The sequence below is a fragment of the Mytilus trossulus genome, chromosome 5 (genome assembly GCF_036588685.1).
Source record: "Mytilus trossulus isolate FHL-02 chromosome 5, PNRI_Mtr1.1.1.hap1, whole genome shotgun sequence".
In the NCBI taxonomy this organism is placed as follows: Eukaryota; Metazoa; Mollusca; class Bivalvia; order Mytilida; family Mytilidae; genus Mytilus; species Mytilus trossulus.
In genome coordinates, this window is record NC_086377.1 from 59,346,227 (window position 1) to 59,371,222 (window position 24,996).

Below are 24,996 nucleotides of genomic sequence, written 5' to 3' on the forward strand. Positions count from 1 at the left end.
AACCGATTACGTTTTGTAGTTTACAAATTCTAAATGCATTGAACAGAAAGGGGAAATTTGTAATGTAAGGTTTAGTTTTTATATTTATCACTTTTAATTTGATATTAAGTAGCAGTCTGGCTAAGAATCATGCAAAATGATGAAATAGTGATACACACTGTATCACAGAAATCCACAATACTTTTTGTGTTGAAAGATATTGTGAAGTAAGAGCTAAATTTGTAATATGAAACCATTGAACACAGTATATTTTTCTTGGTGCTTTATTGAATATTGGACAAATATGAACTTTCCCCACTTATTGCAGTATAAGAATTTCACTATTTTCTCCTAAGACCGGATGTTTTAAGGAAAATGTTTATATGCAACCTAAAGAGAATAATTTTCTTTAAAAAATATCAAAAAATAAAATATGTAGCCTAGTACTGATTTTGAGTAAATTTGATTTCTTTTTTATTCAAAATGGTCTAAGGGAGATAACTCCTTTGAAGAAACATTACTTTCTCTTACATAACAACAGTTGCCATGTGACTTAAAAACATCTAACGTCGTTATTTTAATTGAATTAAACATAGCTGTACCATTTTCTATCTTTTTATGAAAATACAGAGTGGTTCCTATTTAATTAAAAGGAATAAATAGTATAAAGACTATATTTTCTTAATTCACCCCTGAACTGCAATGTTTACAATAACTCATTTCCTGTTTGCAAAGATTTTGCATCTGCTGTGTTTCATTAGATATAACACAGTTTTATTCCGTTTTTACTGTTACGGGAGTCCATATCTACTTTAAGAAGATACTGTGCATGATGTGGAAATATTTTAGAACATTTTTAGACAAAGGCGAGTCCTTTCACAACTTTTCCAGTGTCAGTTGCCTTGTTGATGTGTATACCATGCTACCGAGTCCGATGCCAGTATTAAAAGAAGCTTGAGAATTCCTGTTGTAGTTTTCAATTTATCAGGACTGTATCATGATCAAAGACATCCCAACGAAGATCAGCTAGTCAGACAATAAGACTGCAACTCATACATTGTGTAGAAGTACCAAGATTACATAGACAATATCATTGTCAATGTCCATGACTGCATGAGCAAGCAATGAAGCGTGACATAACTTGATAACTTCTAAGTACATTTTTGTATGTGTGGCTTTTCACTTGACTGTCTTTTGACTGTGTGTCACAGTGTCCTGTTTATTGTAATAAAAAAGAGAAAACAGTGTTCATGGTGTATGCACCCTCTATCCACTGTGAAAAGGGAGAGCAATAACAGGAGTATGCAGGCATGACCAAAACAGAAAGATCCCTAGACCATGGAGTAATAGTAAGTAATAGTCATACTAACTTAATTTAATTTAAATATTCTTTTGTATGGAGGATAGATTTATATTGAGATAATGAATTCAAATGACATGAATGATATTAGAGTGCAGTAAAATGTCTAATAATAATGATGTACAATGTAACTTATTGTTACCTACAGTGAACTAAAACATTCAAATGTTTTATACACTGTAAATCATTACCCAACCCCTCCATTTTCTATGTTTCATCTCAAAACAAGTACTACTAACTACATGTACCTCTTAAAACTTTGTGGAAGTTGACCAGCACCATGATCACACACAAAAAAAGGTAAATTGGCAAAATGTGACTAAAATGTTCATGTACATGTATATGATTTACAATGATTTAGCCTGACTTTGTAAATGGGGTATAGCCTAATAATCTTATAATTGCCAAAACCTCACTCATCTCCAAACTATATTTCAGACCATACATGCCATAATATAATACAATAAAATGTATTAAACAGTTACTTGCATTTATTCAAAAGAAATAACTAGGTATAGAATGTACATGTAATGAACTACATGTACATGTTTTTCTACAGCATGGATAACATACAATTGATCAAATAATATATTTAAGAAAAATATATCAGTTACCAGTTACATACATGTACAATAAATTTGTAAATGTACATAACATCTACATGATCTATAATCATATCAAAGAGTCAAAGTTTTAAATCATTTCTTGAAGTTTTGCATATTTGGGTTACCCCTTCTGACAACAACATGCATGACATGTATTGTATCAAATGCCCCTCAATGGGCCCTCATCCAACTTTTCCTTTTTAAATAAATGTAAACCAACAAATAAAATAGCTACAAAGGTACCTTCTACCCCTTTTGAAAAAATATTTAAATAAAGTGAGGTGTTCATTCTGTAACAGTGTTACAAGTCTGATAATATCTAATAATGTACATCAGTTATATATATACATGGATATGAAATTCAGAACCTGTCATTCAATTAAAAAAATAAACTGCTACCCATCTAACATAGCAACAAAATTGATGCTATTTTTAAGAGTTGTGGAAAAGAAAAAAAATCTGGATAATTTAAATTACCTTTCTTTGTTGCGAGAGATTTACAACTGTTTGATTGAAATTTTATTAATTGTATATACATTTGTACCATGACCACTCAAATGACAATTTTTTAATGACTAAATACTAAAAACCACCTCCCCATATCTCATGTATGTTATAAATTCTATTAATTGTTATGTAATAAATTTTATAATTACAAATTATTGTATTTACTGATTGAAGATCATCCTGATCTTTTAACATTGTTTAACAAAATGAAAACTTGTATTTTCTATGTTATACATGTACTGATCATGATGTACATGTAAATTATGTTCCACATTTTATGTCTTATTTTTTAGGTACATGTATTTCTAACCAGTGTTACCCACAGTCTACCAAGAAAACTAGTACCGAATAAGGTAAGTGATATTTTTTAAATAAATAATAAATGGATTATAAAACTGATGGTCAATTTTTCAGCAATTCTTATGTACATGTACCTACAATGTCATGAATGTATTCAGTGAAATTGTTTCATTAAAACATATACATTTATCTTGATATTTAAAAAAAAAACTGGTTTATACATTGTTCATGTTTGCAATGAACTTTAAAAAAGCATGTTAGGAATTTTGTAATGTAAAATATTGTACATCCACCCTTGGATTTCAAGCATCACTTGATTTTCTCAACTTTCTCTCTAAATTTGAAGATTGTATGTATAAACATGTATGAATGAGATTGAGAGCAGTTAATAAATTTCTTCAGTTTTCATTAGGTAACATCTTTGCTAACCAAGGTTTCTGATCTACTACCCTTTACATTTGATCAAGCTATATTTGTTTTCCCATTCATGATTACTTTCATATATCTTAAAGGGGAGTTACATAAATACATTATGCACTGACTTTATTCTTTTATAATAGGAAATTCTGTCTTTTATTTCAGGTTTCACACACACAATGGTGGTTCATGTGAGAGGAAGAAGTGATTTGTTGGAGAAAGTTCTTGCTTGTCTTTATCTACAAATGATGTTCATTTTACAGTACACAGAACATTGAGGGATGGATTGAACAAAGCTATATATAGAAAATATATCAGAATATTAACTTTATAAATGAATAATAAATCTTTAAAGAAGACATATTTTCATTTCCTCTTGTTTTGAATAATCTTTTGTACATGACTTTTGAATACTGCAATGGGTTTTTAGAAAAGTCAATTACAATACCAGCTGTTAACTATAGCTAATGTACTTTTCTGTTCCTTACCTCCCCAAATAACTGACCAAAGGAGATGTGGTATGATTGCAAATGAGACAACTATCCACAAAAGACCAAAATGAAACAAACATTAACATAGTATAGGTCACCGTAGGGCCTTCAACAATGAGCAAAGCCATACCGCATAGTCGGCTATAAAAGGCCCTGATAAGACAATGTAAAACAATTCAAACGAGAAAACTAACGACCTTATTTATGTAAAAAAAATGAACAAAAAACAAATATGTAACACACAAACAAACAAACAACCCTGCATTACAGGCTCCTGACTTGCGACAAGCACATACATAAATAAGGTGGCTGGGTTAAATATGTAAGCGTGATCCCAACCCTCCCCTATCCTGGGACAGTGGTATAACAGTACAACATAAGAATGAACTATCAAAATCAGTTGAAAAAGGCTTAACTCATCAGATAGACATAAATACAAGTAGACGTGGCCGAGTACTTATACATCCAGACACAAAAAGACACAATGAACAGATCTGAGAGTACTTGCAGTTATCTGACAGCTAGTTCAAAGCCACTAACAACTAATAAAAAAAAGTCTATATGAAAGAAAGGAGATGTGGGTTGTATAAGTCAATGAAACAGAAAACAAACACACAAGCACATCTATTATGAAACAACAAAACCAATTGCGAAAGGCAATGGTTTGAATAGATTAGTGGTACATGTATTTGGTTTAATACAAAAAAAATGTGGCTCCCTTTTTAACAATGATATTCCCAACAACCTTAATACTGATAACTCATCAGTTTTACAAGGTATCAAGAACATGAAGAAGGTATGTAGAAAAGAAAAAGAGATAATCCTAACAACTGAAGTATACACTAGGAAGACAGCAACTCAACAACACAAATATGTCACAATTATTTTGAATACCATACAATTATCAGACCGCTAATGTCAAAGCAAGAAAACTGAAATATCTTTATTTTAGTCAGAATATTTCACTCGATTTGATCAATAACACTTTCAAATTTTAGGAACAATAAAACCAAACAAATAATGATATGGTCATATAAATCTTAAGTCGAAAAATTGATTTTCCAAATATCATGTCATTTCTGAAATATAAAGCATGTCTTTTGAATACCAAAAAATCTGCCTAATCATCACCAACAAAATAGAGATTTGTTTGGTACTGAAAGTCTAAGGTCAAATTCTGGTCACTGGTACAGTGTGTACAGTTTAAAATCTATAAATATAACCTAGGATTTGTATAGTTAACTATACAAATCCTTGATATAACTATTGTCAATCGGTATTTAAGATCTGAGAATACTCACTTGCTAAGAGCTAGATTACAGCCAATAACAATAAGTACAAAATATGTTTGAAAGACTAAAATATCAGTCAGTACACTTACAGTACACCTCCAACATCCAATGAATCTAGTGTACAGACGTCTTAAACAGTCAGGGAAAAACACAAGCTTGTGCGATGCTAAAATATAGGTACTGACATTGTTTTGAAGTTGCAGATCTAATTAAGAAATAATTCATGGAAGCCATAGATTATTGGAAATTTACACATGGCCTGGGCCGTGATATTCGAATTTTATCCTGAGCGTTAGCGAGGGATGAAATCAACGAATATCACGGCCCAGGCCATGTGTAAATTTCCAATAATCTATGGCTTCATTGAATTATTTCGATTCTAATAGGACAAATACGATCATTAAAAAAACTGAAGCGAGGGTGGGTAAATCTGTGTGTATGGCTGTTCTTTTTTACTCCCTGTTAGACAAAGCTCATCATTTTAATAGATCCGTAGCTTGCACGGATAATTTCGTGAACAACCGCTGAAAAAAAATATGTTTCATTCTCAAAACCAACAATTGTCATGTTGATTTATATGTTTTTCCCGTGAGCTACCGTCAAATCCAAAGTTGACATTTCGTAACCAATGAGCCGCCATGTTGACTTGCTGAAATCAGTACATATGCGAATAATGCAATAGAATAGAAAATCAAACATAACCTACCTTGATAATCAATTTTAATACAATAGTAAACGACATGTCAATAGTTAACGTAACAGAAAACGTTCAACTCTAGAGTTTTCATTTGTATGACGTCATGTTTTGAAATGACTTAAATGCGCCAAAAACATTAATAGACTTTCGCGGAATTTTATTTTATTTTTATTTTGTTGGTTTCTCCGAGCTCTTATGCATGACTTCTTTTTATTATGCATCCGAATAAGAATAAAAGTGATTTTGTCTTTTCTGAATTGCAGTTTTTAAAACAATTAAATCGACAAAGGGTTTTGCAAATAGGTTTCAATACATGTGGATTTACGTGGGAAGTATATTGTAACAGCCATTATTATGTACACCACGGAGTCTGCGCTAAGTATAGATATATCGAGAATTTTATCACAGTGTTGTTTACAAAGCGAAAGAAGCACGTCATATTAGAACAATAAGTAATGTTTTTTTTAGCTTTCTGTGTGAAATATTTAGCTACATTGTGATCTGACCCAAACAGCATGAATAAACTTCTGCCTGAAATCAAAATTCACCTCATGTTTTGTGCATTTTTCAAAAATCATACCCTTGTCAAGGTGCTCTAAACGTGGTCAATATGTTTGTAAATCCGTCTTCTGTTAGCCTTCCTTATGACCATGATTACTCTAATAATAATTTCGTCGCTACTTAACAGATCTTAACAGAATTGTATATTTGGTCAGCATCTTAAATATAATGATATATGTTATGAAAAAAAAGATGTCATTGTGGTATGAGACACCTCACCTTTAGAGACCAAAGGTATTAGAAGGTGTATAATTTTGAGATTTGTCGGGTCCTTACTTACCGCAATCTCCAGCTGGGACAAGACAGAATATTTGAAAATTTTAGAGTAGAAGCAAATATTAGTACTAAATAATGTTTGCTAGGAGTCAGACAAATACTTTGGTCTAGGTACTTTTCTTCTTGAGTGGAGTCTTTTGCACATATTGCAGTTTAAAAAAAGACTAAGTGTTGTTCTTTTATCATTCATATTTCATTAAAATTAATTGTCAGAAACACGCATGAAATATTTGCCACTGTATGTTCTAAAAACTAACAATCAGAAACAGATAATCATCCTTTGTTGGGTAGATGGCGTAAACCATGGAAAATAAATATGTGTATTCCCCCGCAACTGAACGTTGGGGAGGGGCATATTGTTATACCCATGTTCGTCCTTTTATGGGTACATAGTTATTCAGCTTAACTCCTCCTAAAGTTTGAAATCTAGGAAGTTTTCACTTTGCTATCTGTTTGCACATATATTAAAGATGTGCATGTGGTCAGGGTTTGATTTTTATTCTTTTTGGAGATACCAACGGGAGTTTAACTTTTGTCATTTTTTAGGGTATAAGGGGTTAAATGTTAAAGTTATTTTTAGAACAACACTTTTGTACTGTGGGGGCATCAATTACGTCTCCCAGCTGACACAATAATATATCAAAGAAAGTCATAAATTGACTTTGCTGTAATATAGTTACTTCAGAGTGCAGTTCTGGGGCGTCACTTTGTATAGTTTTTCATTCAATCTTTTTAAAAAATGTGTAATTTTGCTCCGCTTACCGGTATACAACATATATTCCGCTTTCTGAATTAGACCCCCCCACCCACTTTTTTTTGGGGGGTGGGGATTTATGATCTACCCCTTCTTTTTTTACATGATACAGATATCATTCAAAGAGAATGTTGGGTCAAACCTAGCTATATAGCAAGCATAAATTAATCTGCCACTTGTATGACAATTGGTTATCTTTCCATTTTGTATTAAAAACAATGATGCTTCCGACACGTCCAAGTACTGATGAATTTAACTTATTTCAGGGAAGTCCCCCCCCCAGGCAATTGATTCTTAAGATGTAAAGACATGCTTATTTTTCAATTCATCTATTAAGAAAAGGTTGTTTTAAATAAGTGTAGCCACATAAATTTGTACCATTCTACCATTCTTCTTAGTTAAGTGTCTTCATGAACCTGAAAATCAACTTCTCAAAAAACCGGATCATATTTACCTTAAAATGTCCATATTCACAAAAATTATATATGCTTTTGCTTCAGAATTCAACAGACTATCTTTTAAAATGGTTTAAAAACATTATTCACATTAAACTAGCAATAAAAAGTAAATAAGGTTATCTACAGAAAGCTTATTTATATAATTTTTGCGAAAAAAGTGCATAAATATTGTAAAAAACGTGACATGATCAACATTTTTATGAAAATTCTGTACTAGGCTACATATTTTTATTTTTGATATGTTTTAGACAAGAGTCAACTGAAATAGAAGGATCAAACAAATCAATTCTATCATCAGGGTCTAGGGAGATAATAGAGTTTGAAAATGTCTAATTTTTGACAATTTTCCATTTTGAAAATATTTGTTAATTTGGTTGTCATGGTAACCAAGTTTCCCTTTTTGCATCCATCTTTTCAAATGTTTCCTATTTAAGTTGAACATTATAGATTGAAGTATCTGGTATATACTTTTTATAAAGTTCATCAGTATTGCACTTTTTCCAATTAGAAAAAATATGCAAATTTGGGGTATTTATGGCCATTAAACACCTTGTTGCTAGGAACAGCCGTTTCCATAGCAACAGCTTGATTTTTTGTGTGCAAATTGCCATTTATATTATTTTTGCCTCAAGTTGAATCAATTAAACTATAGCAGATGGATATCCTTCTCTATGGATGTATCACCCTTTGCATGATTCTTAGCTGGACTGCTACTTAAATAGAAATAACTTATTAAAATGGACGAGTTAAAATAATTAGTTTGAAAAATCATGAGAGCGCCCTCTACAATATCAATAACAAATATGGCGGAATGTAAATAAACAACCTCGCCGCGAATATTGAACTTGTTCTCTTATTTCTTGCTTATTGTACTATTTAGTGCGCATCCCCACTGGAAGGTCCAATTGTTGAGAATAAAAGCGCGGACTATACAAGACTTCCTATGGACAGGTCAACATAAGTGATTTTTGTTGTACTAAATAAAATAAAGTATGTAAACTGGTTCCCGTCCGACTAACACACTTTGTTCTAGTGTAGCGGAATACAAGCAGAAACCAGTTAGTTTGTAAAATAGTAAATATGAAACCAATTGCGGTAGGCGGAGGCAATAATCGACTTCCTGTTGTTCTAGTCAATAGTAAATGGAAGAATGCCGCTGACGCGTCATTTTCCAAAAACAATTACTCGCATCAACAATAAATAATACTAAAACAACCACCTAAACAATAATACTTGTACTACTCTCAATAGAGCAACATCATATATATTCATGGTTATCTGTCATGTCTGTGCCATAGATATTCAGTAAAACAAAAGTATCTGTCTAATAAAACAAACCAACACACCACAAAACAAAACAAAACAAATGAATAGATAATAAGAAATTAAGAACGAATTCTAATAATCTTTGGTGAAATGCGGGGCCGCGATGATATTGGATAACTTCTTTTTAAACAAATTGATAAGTTTGAAGTAAAGCCACACAATAACAGCAGGACCTTTCAAGGAGAGATTAAAATTGAGAATGAAATTGGGAAACAACAACCCGACCAAAGAGTAGAAAACAGCCGAAGACCAACAAAGTATCTTCAAAACATCGATCCCCAACCATAGACGTGTTTCAGCTGGCAATTGAACAAAAATATGCATAAGTTCAGTGATAATGGACGTCATACATAACTAAAAAAAAAATATGAACGAACTAGAATTCATAAACACACAAGAATCACAACAGCCAGAGGCTCCTGACTTGGACAGGCGCAAAAATGCTGCGGGGATAAGCATGTTTTGTTAGATCTCAACCTTTTCATTTACTTCAAGCCAATATAGAATTAAACACACAATAATACGCAAAGTAAATCTCAGTTTCAAAGAAGTCCGAATCGGATGTCAGATTAGGTAACTAAGGAACCAAAAAAAAAAAAAGGCAATGATACAGATATAAACAAGGACTTGCAGTTACTCATGATCTGCCTTGCCAGCTTAATACCTTAATTAAACTGATTGAAGGTTTATTTCTTCATCACATGAAAACCCAACAAAATCCCTCCTTTTATGGTTTATAAATCATAATATATATGAGTAGCACATAACCCGTATCATGTTTACAACTGGTTTTGAAATGTTCTTCATTATCGATGCAAAGACCATTTGAGTGATTCATTTACCTGTTTTTAGAAATCTTTTGTAAATTATCTTTCTTCTTAACAACTATTCTCTATTATCGTTATCATGCAAGTAAAACAATATCAGTTAAACTGGAGAAATAAGACTTCAAGTGGAGAACTGCAGCGTTGATTTACTGATATTGATTAGACACTCTACAAAATTATACAGGAATGTACATGTAGTCAGATTAAATTACAACATCACGTATGTTGGTTATGCTGTTCAACCTTTGTTTCAATACAGGAAAACCAAATTTTGATAATGATGGCAATATTGTCTTATAGTTAAAAACACGGAATATATACATCTTTGAGAGCAATTATTTCCGAGAATTTGGTATTGCCGATGAATTCAATTTTGCGAAAATTAAGAAAATAACAAACATTAATAACTGATTTGATACATTAATTAAGGTGGCATGGGAGTCTTAAATAAAAATGATAGAATTTGTTCATACTTTGCCAAAACGTAGTATATATTAATACATGTTGAAAAATATAATAAAAATGATAGGTCACCGCGCATTTTCTAAAGCTACAGCACGGGACAAAATGACACATTTCGTATGGATTATACAGGAAAAAGCACTATTTTGTGATTAGAAACTAAACAAAATGATAGAATTGTTAAATACTTCAGGAAAAGATAGCTTTCAGACACTACTTTGAGAATATCGAAAGAAAAGATAGGGACATCTTACGTTTTTTTCGACTAAAACACAAAATAGGAAAATTCCATGAAGAATCCTTCAGAAAATGTAGTTGTAGAGTTACCTGCCCTTAAAATGCCAATTTAAAAAAATTTAAAAACAACCAAAAATAATCAATATTTGCAAAAATATTTATATTTATAAGTTATATTCTTATAAATTGGTTCTTATAAATGAAAATTCACATTAAATATCTGCATTCCTGCATCAAATTTTGCTAACTTGATCGAAAATCTGGACCTTTGGTTCTCTGTTTCTTACCATCCAAGATGGAGAAAGACACCCATACCACCTTAAGTCTTCGTTTGTTTAACAATTACATGAAACAAAATAACTGAAGACAATTAATCAAATTAATCGTCTGTTCATGAGAAGGTATTTATCGATGAAGTTGTTATTTACTCAGGAAAACTGTAGTACTTGGCTTGGGGGAAATCTCTTACAGTTTATTACTAATTTTATCTATGGATCATGATGTTTTTTGTATATAATTGCACATTTTGATCAAGGTTTTGTAAAGTAATCATGAAAGTGCGGTTAGAAAGTCTGGTTATATATATATTTAGTGGTTTGTCTTATGAATATGAGCTGCATTTATTTTCATGGGCGTTAATTTTCAAGAAAAATAGGCCTTGCACGAAATGAAATTGGTAAACACACATACGCCTCGAAATAAGTAAATAAACAAACATATAGTAATCTGTAACAACAAGCGAGATAAAATTAGTTGAAAAAGTTTAAAATCTTACTCTTTTATATCTTTACATTTCTGAATGAGTAATTCGTCGTGGCTTCTATGGATGCAAATATAATCTGAAATGATTAAAAAAAAAACTCCATATAAGTTTTATGAGAGTGTGAAATACATCCCTTTAATTTCATTTTGTTGTGTCATGCCTATTGGTATTTACTTTCCAAAGGCGATGCCTCAAACATTCAAGATTTCCCCCCGAAAAAAAAATAATAAGGAAGACAAAATAAAAAATAAATAAAGAAGATGTTTCCTTCTTTTTAAATTTTTCTAAGTCATTCTCAGAATGGGATGTTTCAAACTCTTGCATTAAGATTTTGTAATTGTTTATCGATTTTCGAATATTATGGGTTATCCTTCATATATCACTGATATATCTCTTGACAATGCTTGAGACAGGACAATTTGTTTTAGCCATTTAACTTTTTTTCCAAAGTCCGTTTTTTTCTATTAATTTCAATTTTTTTCGCGGTATCGGTATACTATGAACATACATAATTGTATATTGATAATGTGTATTTACTATCAATTCGAAGTTTATTATCGACGGCGGTCACTGACATCAATATGTTATCTAGTGTCTCTATATATCATAGCAGTATGCTCATAGTATAGAGGGTTGGCAAAGTATTACCAACACAGGTTTTCCCGGGCTGGCAATACTCACAAAAACAAGTAGTACTGGGAAATATTGAGCAAAAGGAACTTTCAATTTTATTTCAACACAAAATAGTAAAGACGTGTTGTATTTTCATAGTATTATAGATAAATATATACATTTTATACAGTTCACCATTGAGAGTCATTCTAGAAGATTGAATTATTTCAAAGTAATTTATGTTTCTTACATGTAGTTCTTTATTCCTAATATTAGTTATATATATTTGAAAACAATGTTTTATTTTGCTTTATGGTAACAGTGTGAACAATCTAGACACAATGGTGATTTTATAGATTTTTTGAAAAATATTTGAGAAAAGCTTTTCCCATTGCTAATTGTCCTATGTGTCTTCATGAACACTGGTCTCAGAGTTGCTAGAATACTACTTTCTCAAATATACTTGTACATGTATCATGTGCATGACGTCCATTATCACTGAACAAGTATATATATTTGTTTAGGGGTCAGATGAAGGACGCCTCCGGGTGCGGTAGTTTCTCACTACATTGAAGACATATTGGTGACCTTATGCTGTTGTCTCTTCTATGATTGGATTGTTGTCCCTTTGACACATTCCCAATTACCATTCTCAAGTTTGATTGTTCATAAATACCTTAACTGTATTGCATTTGTGTTTGATTACTGAATCCTCTTTAAAATCAAGGCCAGTATCTTAAACAACCAAGTATGGCCCAGTATTACCCAGTAAAACCCAGTAAACCCCGGGTTTTCCCAGGATTTTCCACTGTGCTGGGCAATACTCATAAAATCCATGTTTTGCCAACCCTGATAGCATACATGCAAATCAACGCAAAAATTACTGACTTGACCCCGAGTATTTATTCATGTGTTATTTAAACAAGAGTACACACACTGAAATGTCTCGCCTTCTTTACTAATCATTGATATTATGTTGATAGTCCTAAGTATAAAGCTTTATTACAACTGTCTCATAAACTTAACATTAACCAAGATAGATAAACAAAACCAATGAACCATGAAAATGAGGTCAAGGTCAGATGAACCATGCCAGGCAGACATGTACAGCTAATAATGCTTCCACACATTAAATATAGTTTACCTATTACTTATAGTTAAAGAAAAATAGACTAAAACACAAAAACAAAACACTGTGCATTGAACCATGAAATACAGGTCATGGTCAAATAAAAAGTGCGGGACTGACATATAGATCATAAAATATTTCCATACACCAAATATGGTTGACCTATTGCATAAAGTATAAGAAAAACAGACCAAAACACAAAAACTTAACTATAACCACTGAACCATGAAAATGAGGTCAAGGTAAAATAACAGCTGCCCGCTAGACAAATACACCTTACAATCATTCCATACAACAAATATAGTAGACCTATTGCATAAAGTATAAGAGAAACAGACCAAAACACAAAAACTTAACTATAACCACTGAACCATGAAAATGAGGTCAAGGTCAAATGACACCTGCCAGTTAGACATGTACACCTTACAGTCCTTCCATACGCCGAATATACTAGCCCTATTACTTATAGTATCTGAGATATGGACTTGACCACCAAAACTTAACCTTGTTCACTGATCCATGAAATGAAGTCGAGGTCAGGTGAACACTGTCTGACGGGTATGAGGACCTTGAAAGGTACGCACATACCAAATATAATAATACTATTACTTATAATAAAAGAGAATTCAACATTACAAAAAATCTGAACTTTTTTTTTAAGTGGTCACTGAACCATTAAAATGGGGTCAAGAACATTGGACATGTGACTGACGGAAATTTCGTAACATGAGGCATCTATATACAAAGTATGAAGCAATCAGCTTTTCCAGCTTCTAAAATATAAAGCTTTTAAGAAGTAAGCTAACGCCGCCGCCGCCGGATCACTATCCCTATGTCGAGCTTTCTACAACAAAAGTTGCAGGCTCGACAAAAATTCCTAACCGAATTTTCGTCCAATGATGGAAAATATATGGACGTGTTTTTGTCGTTTGTCTCCCACAATAACTCAAACAGAATAATCAAAAGAATGGATGACAAATGCGACCATACATGGTATCTTTAAGCAACAGTCGGATGATTAACAATTTATTGTGGAAGGAAGAGAAGCGACACACAAACTAAGGTCTTCTAATTTTCGTCATTTAATAGTATAGATATACAAATGAAACATACAAAATCAAAGTGTAGGTTAAATACCTGCTGATAGTGTTTGGTTTACTGGACATGACTTAATATTACAGGAACAATCTTCTTCTGATGGTATACAATAACACAGATTTCTTGGAGCTTTAGTAAATGAATAGTTCTTTTTATGATCACAACGACATGCTCGATCATCTTTTGTTGAATCGTCCTCATATATAAGTTGCCCTTCCTCGCTACAGATTGACTTAGCAAAAATGCAGTCACTCATGCTTCCATTGGTCCAAAACCGAAATGGCTGGAAACGATCTTGTAAACAATAACCCCTGCTAAAGTCCCCGGCATAAATCCGTTTGGATCCTAAAATGTCCCAAGAAAATGAAATAAAATTACAAATTATTTCAAAATGTTTTTAACTTTTCTAATTATACAAGATATTGAGTAACATTTACATTTTATTTTAGCGTAAAACTCTTTTATTTTTTATTTTCCAAATACAATTGCAGTTTTTTATGCAAAGATAAAGATTGCCAATGTTACAATGTATCTGTGGACAAAAATCTTTAAAATGCAAAAGTTTACTGAAGTGCAATACCAACATGATATGGTATCTGAGAAATAAATACATTTACTGTACACAATATAACAAACAAAAAATGAAAAAAAGTAATAAAGGCTTTCTCAGAAAGGTCACTACTTTATGGAAAAGACATAAAGTACGTTCATTTTACTTTTTTTAGCGTAAATCTAATTTCATTATATTGTTCACAATTCATCACAATATCTGTTAATCTTTAAATACAACTAAGGTTTAGTTGTTTGATATTAACATTTATACTGCAATTGTTCTTTCTGAGCAGTCAACATTCGTTGACTGTATATTTTGATGTTATATACAGTCACTGACCCGATATCACTTTTCCTCATGAATATTTAAATAGAAGTTGCCAAAATAAATATTCAATTATTCATTCAACCTCTTCAACCTGTTTTTGTTTCCACTGCATACAACGATGCGTAGATCGACTCAACTATTGGAAAACTTATTCATTTGTTAATATATTTTGTTTGCAACCTGTAAATCCTTATGTTTTATGCTTATGAATGATATTTAAGTCAATACTCAAACGATTTCGTTTACCATCGTACAGGTAAATTTACATTTCATTGTGTCGTTTATTTCTTCGCGAGCACGATATGAGGCATTTTAAGAGGGATTTCCTCAAATATCTTAATCAAATAAATAACCTTAACGCATTAAACAACAGTTGAAAATGTTTTTTTTAGATTGCAGTATAAAGACAATAATAGTGCATTGACTTGACATATCAACGATATAAGGATTCTACCCGAAATGGGGAAATACCATTTTCCCCTTTCTAATCCTCATCCTTATATCGTTGCTGTGTCAAGTCAATGCACTATTATTGTCTATTTAATCATCTTATGAACAAAAGGTCTACAGTTATTTTTTGATAAATATGTTTTCATAACCATAAAAAATCTATTATGATTATCAATCTTAGATCCAAAAACAGAGCTGATCAAAGTCAAAAACTGACTTTTTAGATTGATATTATATATACACGCAGTTTCTGATTTACAACATATGTCTAGATTAGTTGCTGTTTCATATATTTATATTTATATATACCTCTTCTATCCCAGTCTGGTCCATTACATCCTTCCACATACCTCCTTTCTACAATGTTGTACAAACAAAAGTATTTTAAGGTGCTGTTACACTGTACTTTCGCCCGAAATTTCCAGTGGGCTGGTGATGGACATTTTAAATTGTATGATTCAACTAAAGGCACTAATATCTGAAAATATATGCGCATTTTGAAATTTGAAAGTTTTGTTACTTACAGTTCATGTTTAAATGATTCACGTTCTATAAGCATATATAAATATATATACAACTCGTCTAAACATCAACCCAACAATGTTAGATCTGTAAATTTGCTTTCGCAAATGCAAATTTACAGATCTAACATTGTTTGGTTGATGTTTAGACGAGTTGTATATACATTATGTACACAGCCATGTATCACCATCATTGATGGCGATCCGCTGGATACATCTGTTGTAGGGTTGTCACTGACTCAGACGTACTTATAAATAAATATATATATATATATAAAGTGCCTAGAAAATCAACCTAACGATGTTAGAGTAGATTTGATTCGTAACTTCGTCTCCGGCACCGGGGCTGGAACTTGTACTTATTATTTCTAACTTCTACGACAACACCTCCTAGCATTGCGCAGAAAACCTATCCCCTCCTCTAACTCTAGCTTATAAAAAAAATAAGATGTTATTGTTAAAGATCAGCTTAATTATCTATAGTAAAGGTACCTACAAATTAATGTAAGATACAGTCACAGAAAATAATTATATTCATAAGTACGTCTGAGTCAATGACAATTCTATGTATTCATCGGATCGCCATCAACGATGGTGATACATGGCTGTGTACATAATGTATATACAACTCGTCAAAACATCAACCTAAATGTTAGATCTGTAAATTTGCTTTTGCAAATTTTTGGTTCTTCACTCGTCGGGATTCGAACCCATGCTACTGTGATATCGTGACACAAAATCGCCTGCACTGCAGCCGTCCAGCTAGACCACACGACCACCTGTGCTCTACAGAAATAAAGCTTTTAGTGGACATGTATCACTATCAGAAAATAAATGATGAGTCTGTTTTTATCTTTTTTTGCATTTCATAGCTAGTTAGAAATTATGCAGTCAGCATAGCAATTTTACATCACTGTTTAAATTGAACTTAAAACGAATCAATCGCGTTCATCCTTTTTTGGACTTGGAAACCTGTTGGAAAGACAAAAACATATTTGCCAACCTTTTATATTCTCATGATTAATTGCCAATTAATTTTGTTTAGTTGTGACTCCTACATGTACTACTTCAAATAAAAAGTCAATTGATCTACATGTTGTGTTAAATTGAAACATGACATACATACAAATTAATAGGACTGAGCTAAACTCAAACTTTATCCGTTACTTTTCATGACAAATAGTACACCAACTATCTAATTAATATCTTGATGATCGAAAGTATGGATAATTGATTTGCTGGATTGACAGTCATTCTATTTCGTTTGTAGGGCACTAAGAAAAACAAGTTCGAAACTGTATGTTCTCATTGTAAAAAGTAGACTAAAAACGAAGAAATACTTTCACCCTTATAAATTTCTGAACATTTGGAAAGTACAACCCTATTGACACCCCACCCCGTATTCCCTGTAACCTTCAAGGTCTATTTGTTTGTTGGTTTATCCACCTATTTTATTCGTTGCCTCATATTTACAAAACATTATCTGTCAATAGATTTGCTTAACGATATTTTTCAATCGAATAAATTACACAAGCGTTTCAGTTGTTCAGAAGGTTTTCAAACTTTGTTTTAAAAAGTAATGTAAAATTCTAATTAAATGATATATTTATACTAACTTGAAGAGCAAAAAATATCCAACAAATAATTCTCGTCCTATTTGGGCGTGCAATCATCGACATCACCTACAAAATGTACAATTCCAGTATAAAAAACAAGTCCAGAACATAGTTGTTTAGTGTAATGTCTAAAATGAACGGGTTATTGCATTTTCATAAACTATATGCTCAGTTAACATTGTTAACAAAAACAAAAGGCTTCAGGGGTCAAAACCAACAACATTTGAGCAAGTATGGACACAATAGTTAAGCTTAAGACAGCTTTGAATTTGGATTGTAATTGAATATTTGAAAAAAGATTATAATCTGATCAATAGGAAGCATGATATTTGCAAACTGAATCTCCAAACAAGATCATGTAAAAGTTAAACACACACAGCAAATATAAAATACCACAAAACAACTGGTACATCTACCTTCATAACACACATGATTTAAAAAAAAAAGTAGACAACTAATGATTAAAATTAATTGAACAGAATCGATAAAGTTCTGTTATCATTACTGGTACTAGAAATTGTTTGAGTTATTTCTCTTTGAACATGAATGGTTTAAAAAAAACCAGCAGTTCTCTAAAATTAGATATGAATTAACCTCTAAAAAAAGTTCTCTAAAATTTGATACGATGTAATACAATGTGTATCTAATTGAAAAGTACTATCAAATGTAATTAATATTTTCAAATTTGTTTTCTTTCTATAGTCACAAACAAAAATAGAGCTGCAACGTATCTACCAATGTCAACAACTTTAAATACACAATGTACTGCAATGATCCTCTGATAAAAAAAGATTATCATCTCATAAAAGGAGTCTTCGTCATCAAAAACAATTTATATATATATATATACATATAATTCAGAAATTTGGTAAATACAGAATAATAAACAAACCTTTATCAAAATTCAATAAACAACTAGCCAAAGCAAAGAAAAAACTCAAAAATGTCATTTATCGAAAATGTCTATTCAAAATCATTTTAAAATTAGCTATTATCCTTTGAAAGAAATGCATTAATTGATGAGTATTTCATAAAAAAAATCTTTCAAAAGTCCGGTAAATAACTTTCCTGTTCCATTTATCATCAAAGTATGAAGACGGCAGAAAATTCCTTAAATAATTTAAACAATGATTTTTCCCTAAAATTCAATGTCATTAAACGGAACTACATATCATTTAAAACACAACCTTCGGTCTTCACAAACTGAAACAAGATAAACCAAGGTAGTAAAGTTGTATAGCCATTAATGTAAAAGAATGATCATAAAGGAAAATATTTTCTTATTTAAAATCTAAAAATTGTTAATAGGTGCTTGGGGAATTTATGGCAAAAGTTTCGTCTCTCTATCGTTGACCCGAATAGATTTGCAGATTTTTCAATTTACTCGTTAGAAATTTCATCTTTCCTGGACTTTTTAAATTTGATGAAGATGACAGGTCGTTTAGGAATAAAGCGAAAATGTCACTTCAATTTAGTTGAAAATATCAAAGTATAAAGCGCAAATGTCTATTTCGAGTGTAAATATCCTTTCGTGTGATAGATTAAAGTGGAAACGCTCAGCGATCACTTTTATATCTTTTAATCTATACAAAACTTTCAAATAAACCTTGATGAATTTTTTTTTGTATTATTTGTTACATTCGAAAAGAACTGAATTTCAATAGCACTGACCTACTATTAATGATTTTTTTATGACCTACTCAATACTTTTAAACCATTAAGTATGCGCATAGCCCACAACAGCACGACTTGGTTGCAAAACAGAAAAAAAAGTAATTTAATTTCCTAATTAAAGTCAACAGCCTTTAATTTATTGGTTATCGTTTGTTGATGTGTTTAATATTTGTTTTTTGTTCCTGTTTTGTGCATAAATAACGCCGTTAATCCTCTTGATTGATTGATTTACATTTGCTATTTCAGGCCTTTTATAGATGACTATGAGTTACTGTCTTTGCACAGAGTCGAAGCCATATGGTGACCTATAAATGTTAATTTCTGTCTTATTTAGTCTCTTGTAAAGTGTTTTTTCGTTGGTTATTATCATACCAAATTTCCTTTTTAATATTTAAATTAAATAGCACGCATATTCATTTAAAAATTAAAAAAAGAAAACTGATATCCATAAAGTTATGTTTAGAGGATTGTATATTATTGTATACTTTATAATAATGACTTTCAATTAAACGTTGCTAAATATAATGTTTACCTTTGAATTCTATTTTTACTTTTTTAACCCGAAATTTGACGAATATGACACATACAAGTTGTAATCAAGATGTGCCTTTGATCAAAATGGCCGATTTTCATGAAGACTTCATACTGTTTCTTTTTCGACTTTATAGTTATTTTGAAAGAAAAAAACAGATGTCGTTGTCAATGATTGGTTATGCTTAATTGATGCGAAGAATTTAACTTACACAACTTCACAATATAAGAAAAAAACAGTCTTCTTTCTATTGTTAATCTATTTTCATCAACGAAATTATTTGATTAATGTCAACCATGTTTTCCCTCTCATATTTACCCTTTGAACTCCTTTCAACCACTTGTAAACGGATATAAAGCTTTACTTAATCGGAAGTAAATAATAATAGAAAATGTTACAAAATATGATTTTTGTGTACTTTAGTTAGGCCGTAAGTTTTCCCGTTTTAATTTGTCATTTATGGTCCTTTTCAAGCTGACTATGAGGTATAGGCATTTTGTCATTGTGAAAGGTCGTACGTTGACATATAATTGTTAGTTTCTGTGGAATTTGGTTCCTTGTAAAGATTTTTATCATTGATGATCATACCACATCATCATTATTATATTGATCTGTTTTTGTGGTTAAAACCATTGTGTATTAGTAATAAATAGTGTTTTAGTGACCTTATATGATATATACGGGGTCCGTAAATTCCATATAATAATGAGCGTTGAGGTTAAACCAGTGAAAATCCCATATAGAATGTACTGGCCTCGTATTAATCGTAGTAGTTCACTAGCAACCTATGAAATAATTTATCTTACCGACTATCTTTATTTATTTAAGTTAGACTAGAGTTGTCTCATTTGCAATCATACCACATCTTATTTCCATATCAAAGTGTTCAAGTTACAAGAACTTACTTCCATTGGTCTGCACTTCAAATAGGATAGACTAGATTAAACACAAGAAAAGAGGATTCGGCAAGACACTTGTTTTTTTCAATATTTAGTATAATGTCTGTTTAATTTTATCGTTATATTCGCCCATCGTACACGACAAGATTCGCAGAAATAACCAATGTGGTCCATGAACTATTTGTACTTATTGTACGTTTTACATTGTCTAATCGGAGCCATTATAGCTGAGTATGCGGTATGGGCTTTGCTCATTGTTGAAGGCCGTACGGTGACCTATAGATGTTAATGTTTGTGTCATTTTGGTCTTTTGTGGATAGCTGTCTCATTGGCAATCAAACCACATCTTCTTTTTTTTTTTTATATAAACCAGGATCCTACGGAACAAATTTATGACACCGTATTTTTATTAATCTATATGTGTGTGTACGTGTAGCTTTTATTTTGAATAATAAACGGTAATCTTATATTGCAATGAAATATTTGATGTGACAGATAGTAAACAAATGCCTGTTTTATGTATGAGAAAACGAATAAGAAACTTTAAAATGTTGACATCGCTAGCATTATTCTGTGTCTAATTATTTTCTCAATTATACACATTAAAATTTATTAACATATATTCCATAGTCAAAGAAACTTACCATCTTGTGTTTATATTAAAAGAAATCATTATCAAATGTTTATATAGTCATGCTAGTGTCATTGTTTGTAACTTAAGACACTTAAGACACTTAACACAAGGATGTTTTACTTCAAATACCCTACGAAATCATTGTACTAAACTCTCCTCGATATGACAACGTTAGTATATATGTGATTTTAGTGTACAGCATTGTAAAATGTACGTATATATCAACAACGTATTATGATAATGCATTCATTATTGATATGTCATCTCGACCCAAGAGCCCTGTCTGTATTGGGATAAAACTCTAAGAAAACAAAAAGATAACCATAACAAAATAAAATAAACATTTTGAAAATAAATAAAAGTATATATCAATGTCTATTTCAACTGTTGATTTGTTTCACAAGGAAGTAAAACAGATAGTGTTTCAATTGAAAAAAGGAGGCAAAATTAAATAAAATATTGGGTTACCAAACTATTTTCATGTTCCGGGATGTTATTGAATGAAAATGTGTTGTGTATGAAGCAAACAATATTTCCTCCTGAACTTCACAACCGATGAATGATCATTGCAAACAGAGTGTTTGATTAAGATGCTTATTTTTTGTTCCTTTTTTTTTTAAATTGAGCTTCTTTAATTCTATAACTATATTGTGGCAGAGTGATAAGCATAACTATCTATTTTCTTTCATAATTATTAACATTAATAAGTAATTTTATCATTTATATATTAAGAGTTCATAAATTCGCACGAAGATGTACTTCTTACTCCGGAGTCAGATTGGGATGCCCATGATATAGATGTACGGGAATTAGATTCCTTACATGAAGATGAAGAGCAGGAGATGCATTTAGAACCAGAGAAGCTTGATTCATAATGAAGAGGAATTACCTCAAGTTTTGCCACGTCGACCGAGTAGAGAGAGGACACAGCCTACTTTTGAGACTATTAATCTTATATTTGATAATATTTCAGTGGATTGTCCTGATTGATTTCTACTTTAATCTACTCTAGAAAAAAAAAACAGGTTCATTAGTCATTTGTCATATTATTTTGTCTTCTATTGGTCATAGTCAATGAGTTCATTATTCGCAACACTTTTCTGATACATTGAGAGAATGATTTGCATAATACATGTAGCAGTCATATTTAATATTGTTACATAGTTTAACATTTTGGACATTAATTCCTTATTAATCATATTAGTTACTTATATATCCAAGTCTTTAATATATGCTCTTTTTTTTTCTTAATTTTGAATCAATCTGAGAGAAAATGTCAGAATGATATTGCATGAATGAAAGATATTTGATCTTAATTAAGTATTATCATGAACTAAGAGAAATAATATATAACGGATATATTAATGATACATGTATAGGTACAGTTATATTATTATAAAAAGGTCTCAGGCAATGTCTATTGAACATTACATTTATTGTGTATACATGCTATGCATATATAATTTAGTTCATTATACTTATGTAGTTTATATTTGCATGTTTAACAGGATCAGAATAGCATGACGTTATTAAGATCTGGTGATGTTTCCAAATAGGAGATATACCTTTGTACCATATACATGGTAAGATCAGTGTTACAATGTAGTTTTGGTAAACCGTATTTGTCTGTGTTTGTCTATTTAATTATAATTCAGTATATGTGTTATTTGCGTCTTGTAAAAAGTAGTGACCTGTGTGCAAATAACATGTATTCAATTTTTGCACATTAACATTACTGTAATAAATAGTTCATTCATAAATCAATAAATGAATAGCGTAATACATGTGATATAATTGGACATAATGTAGAACGTAATCCTTAATTGGTTTATAATTGAGTTTGATTGAAATAATTTATGATAAATACACTTAATAGTATTGATTGTTTTACTATAGAAACTAATTAGTTTATCGTATTTTATACATGTACTTTTCGATACATAAATTAGAAGTACATCCCTTTTAACATCGTACATTTTATGTATTTATGTTTTTTGACTGTGTACCTTCAAGGTTATTTATTTATGTCGTGTAAAAAAGCATTTTTAACATTTAGACCAATCATTTTATTCTGTCAAATGACCCTATTACATTACGACATGCCTTTTTTTTTATTGATAAAACATAGTATGGACTTGTCCAGGGTCTAGTTTGATGTTTTCAAGTTGCTGTACACATTCATATAAAAAAGGTATGTGATATGATTGGCAATATCATAACTCTCCAGAAACCAAATGACCCAAAATTACAACTTTATGTCCCGTTGCAAACCCGCACCCGTAGAAATACGTATAAAGACAAACATATTTTATAAAATTGAGAATTGAAATGCGGAATGCATACCTATCATACCATGCATACGGACGACTTTAATTATATTTTATGGTTTTGATTATGATAATTATTTTTCAATAACCAATGCATGTTATAATTTCGTCAATAAACCCACATACAAAAATTAGCAGTTTGAATGACAAGAATTATTCCAATCAAATTGCTTAAGATTTGTAAACAATAGCCGATCCACATCATAACCAGATATAAACATGAATAAGTTATAGGGGTAAACTGGATTGGGAGAAAATGACAGAAATTCAAAGTTCATTTTTACTTCCGTTACGGATTATATTTTTGTAGAGGAAAATATTTGCTCTTAGTACACAAAAAAGTTGTATGTACTGGTATAGTTTTGATATCAAAATGTTGGGTATAAATATGCAACATGTTCAAGGCAATAAAAAGTTTTGGACGTCAAAAATCTACATACATAATACATGGATACAAGGTTAAATCTTTCCTGAAAGCATTGCAAAAAAATCTATCAAAGTACAGTTGTATTTTTAATGAATTGGGTTCAAATGAAGCATGAAATTCCCTTACAAAAGGTTATCACACCCACTATATAAAGTTTACCTGTACTATTTTAAGATATTGTATTTTTGGATATACATGATATTGTCAACATAACATATTAAAATGTATGAATGACTCCTCTAACAATGATAACACAATGAATGGGAGGGACAACAGGTACGTTGTTTACGTTTTATTTTTAGTAATCGTGGCTAAGCCTATTTAAAAAAAGTACAGTTATGTCAGTTTTAATTTTGTCACGTGACTGAGATTTTTTGTAACTATTTAGTAATAACAGTATCATATCACCTGATCACTTGTTTACACATATCTACTACGCATTATATTGCTAAAACGAAAGTTAACGTGAACCAAACAAACGTTTTACTTACATTATATTTACGTTGAATTTTGTAGATTCAAATCCCTGCTTAATACCAGAAATCGATTTTAGAACAAGTTTCGACTTACTAATGTTGTCATACTAAATATCGATTTTCTATTAATACATTTTATTTACTTGGATTTAAAAATTGAATAAAACAAAAACGAAACGAATATAATAAAATAACACAGAGAAAAAGGCAATATGTAAAATATGTTACAACGAAATAAGATCTTTATCTACCTTTTTTATAATACTTGTTGCGATAGAAATATTATTAAGAAGGATGTGTCTCTGATAATTTTAGAATCTTTCGAAACCAGAGTTTGTCAGGATCCGTCTCTTTCACATGTTAAACATTGAGATTAAACTATCGCTTCAATTTAATTTCTGAACAAAAT

At 31.0% G+C, this 24,996-nt stretch overlaps 1 protein-coding gene and 1 long non-coding RNA gene across 2 annotated transcripts in view; one reads left to right on the top strand and one right to left on the bottom strand.

The window, feature by feature from the left end:
• LOC134718130 (uncharacterized) overlaps nucleotides 1-24,689 on the bottom strand; it is a 28,798-nt gene extending 4,109 nt beyond the window's left edge. The window contains exons 1-5 of the mRNA XM_063580622.1: nucleotides 24,603-24,689; nucleotides 17,619-17,684; nucleotides 15,791-15,959; nucleotides 14,191-14,496; nucleotides 11,325-11,388 (exon numbers count right to left, since the gene is read on the bottom strand). Of these exons, the coding sequence (XP_063436692.1) occupies nucleotides 11,325-11,388; nucleotides 14,191-14,496; nucleotides 15,791-15,959; nucleotides 17,619-17,681 (602 nt within the window). The 5' untranslated portion in view covers nucleotides 17,682-17,684; nucleotides 24,603-24,689. The remainder of the gene's footprint in view (nucleotides 1-11,324; nucleotides 11,389-14,190; nucleotides 14,497-15,790; nucleotides 15,960-17,618; nucleotides 17,685-24,602) is intronic.
• On the top strand, nucleotides 1,194-3,473 carry LOC134719761 (uncharacterized). The gene is made up of 3 exons (XR_010107692.1): nucleotides 1,194-1,328; nucleotides 2,745-2,804; nucleotides 3,334-3,473. It is a non-coding gene; the product is annotated as an uncharacterized LOC134719761 (long non-coding RNA).
• Nucleotides 24,690-24,996: the final 307 nt, after the last annotated feature.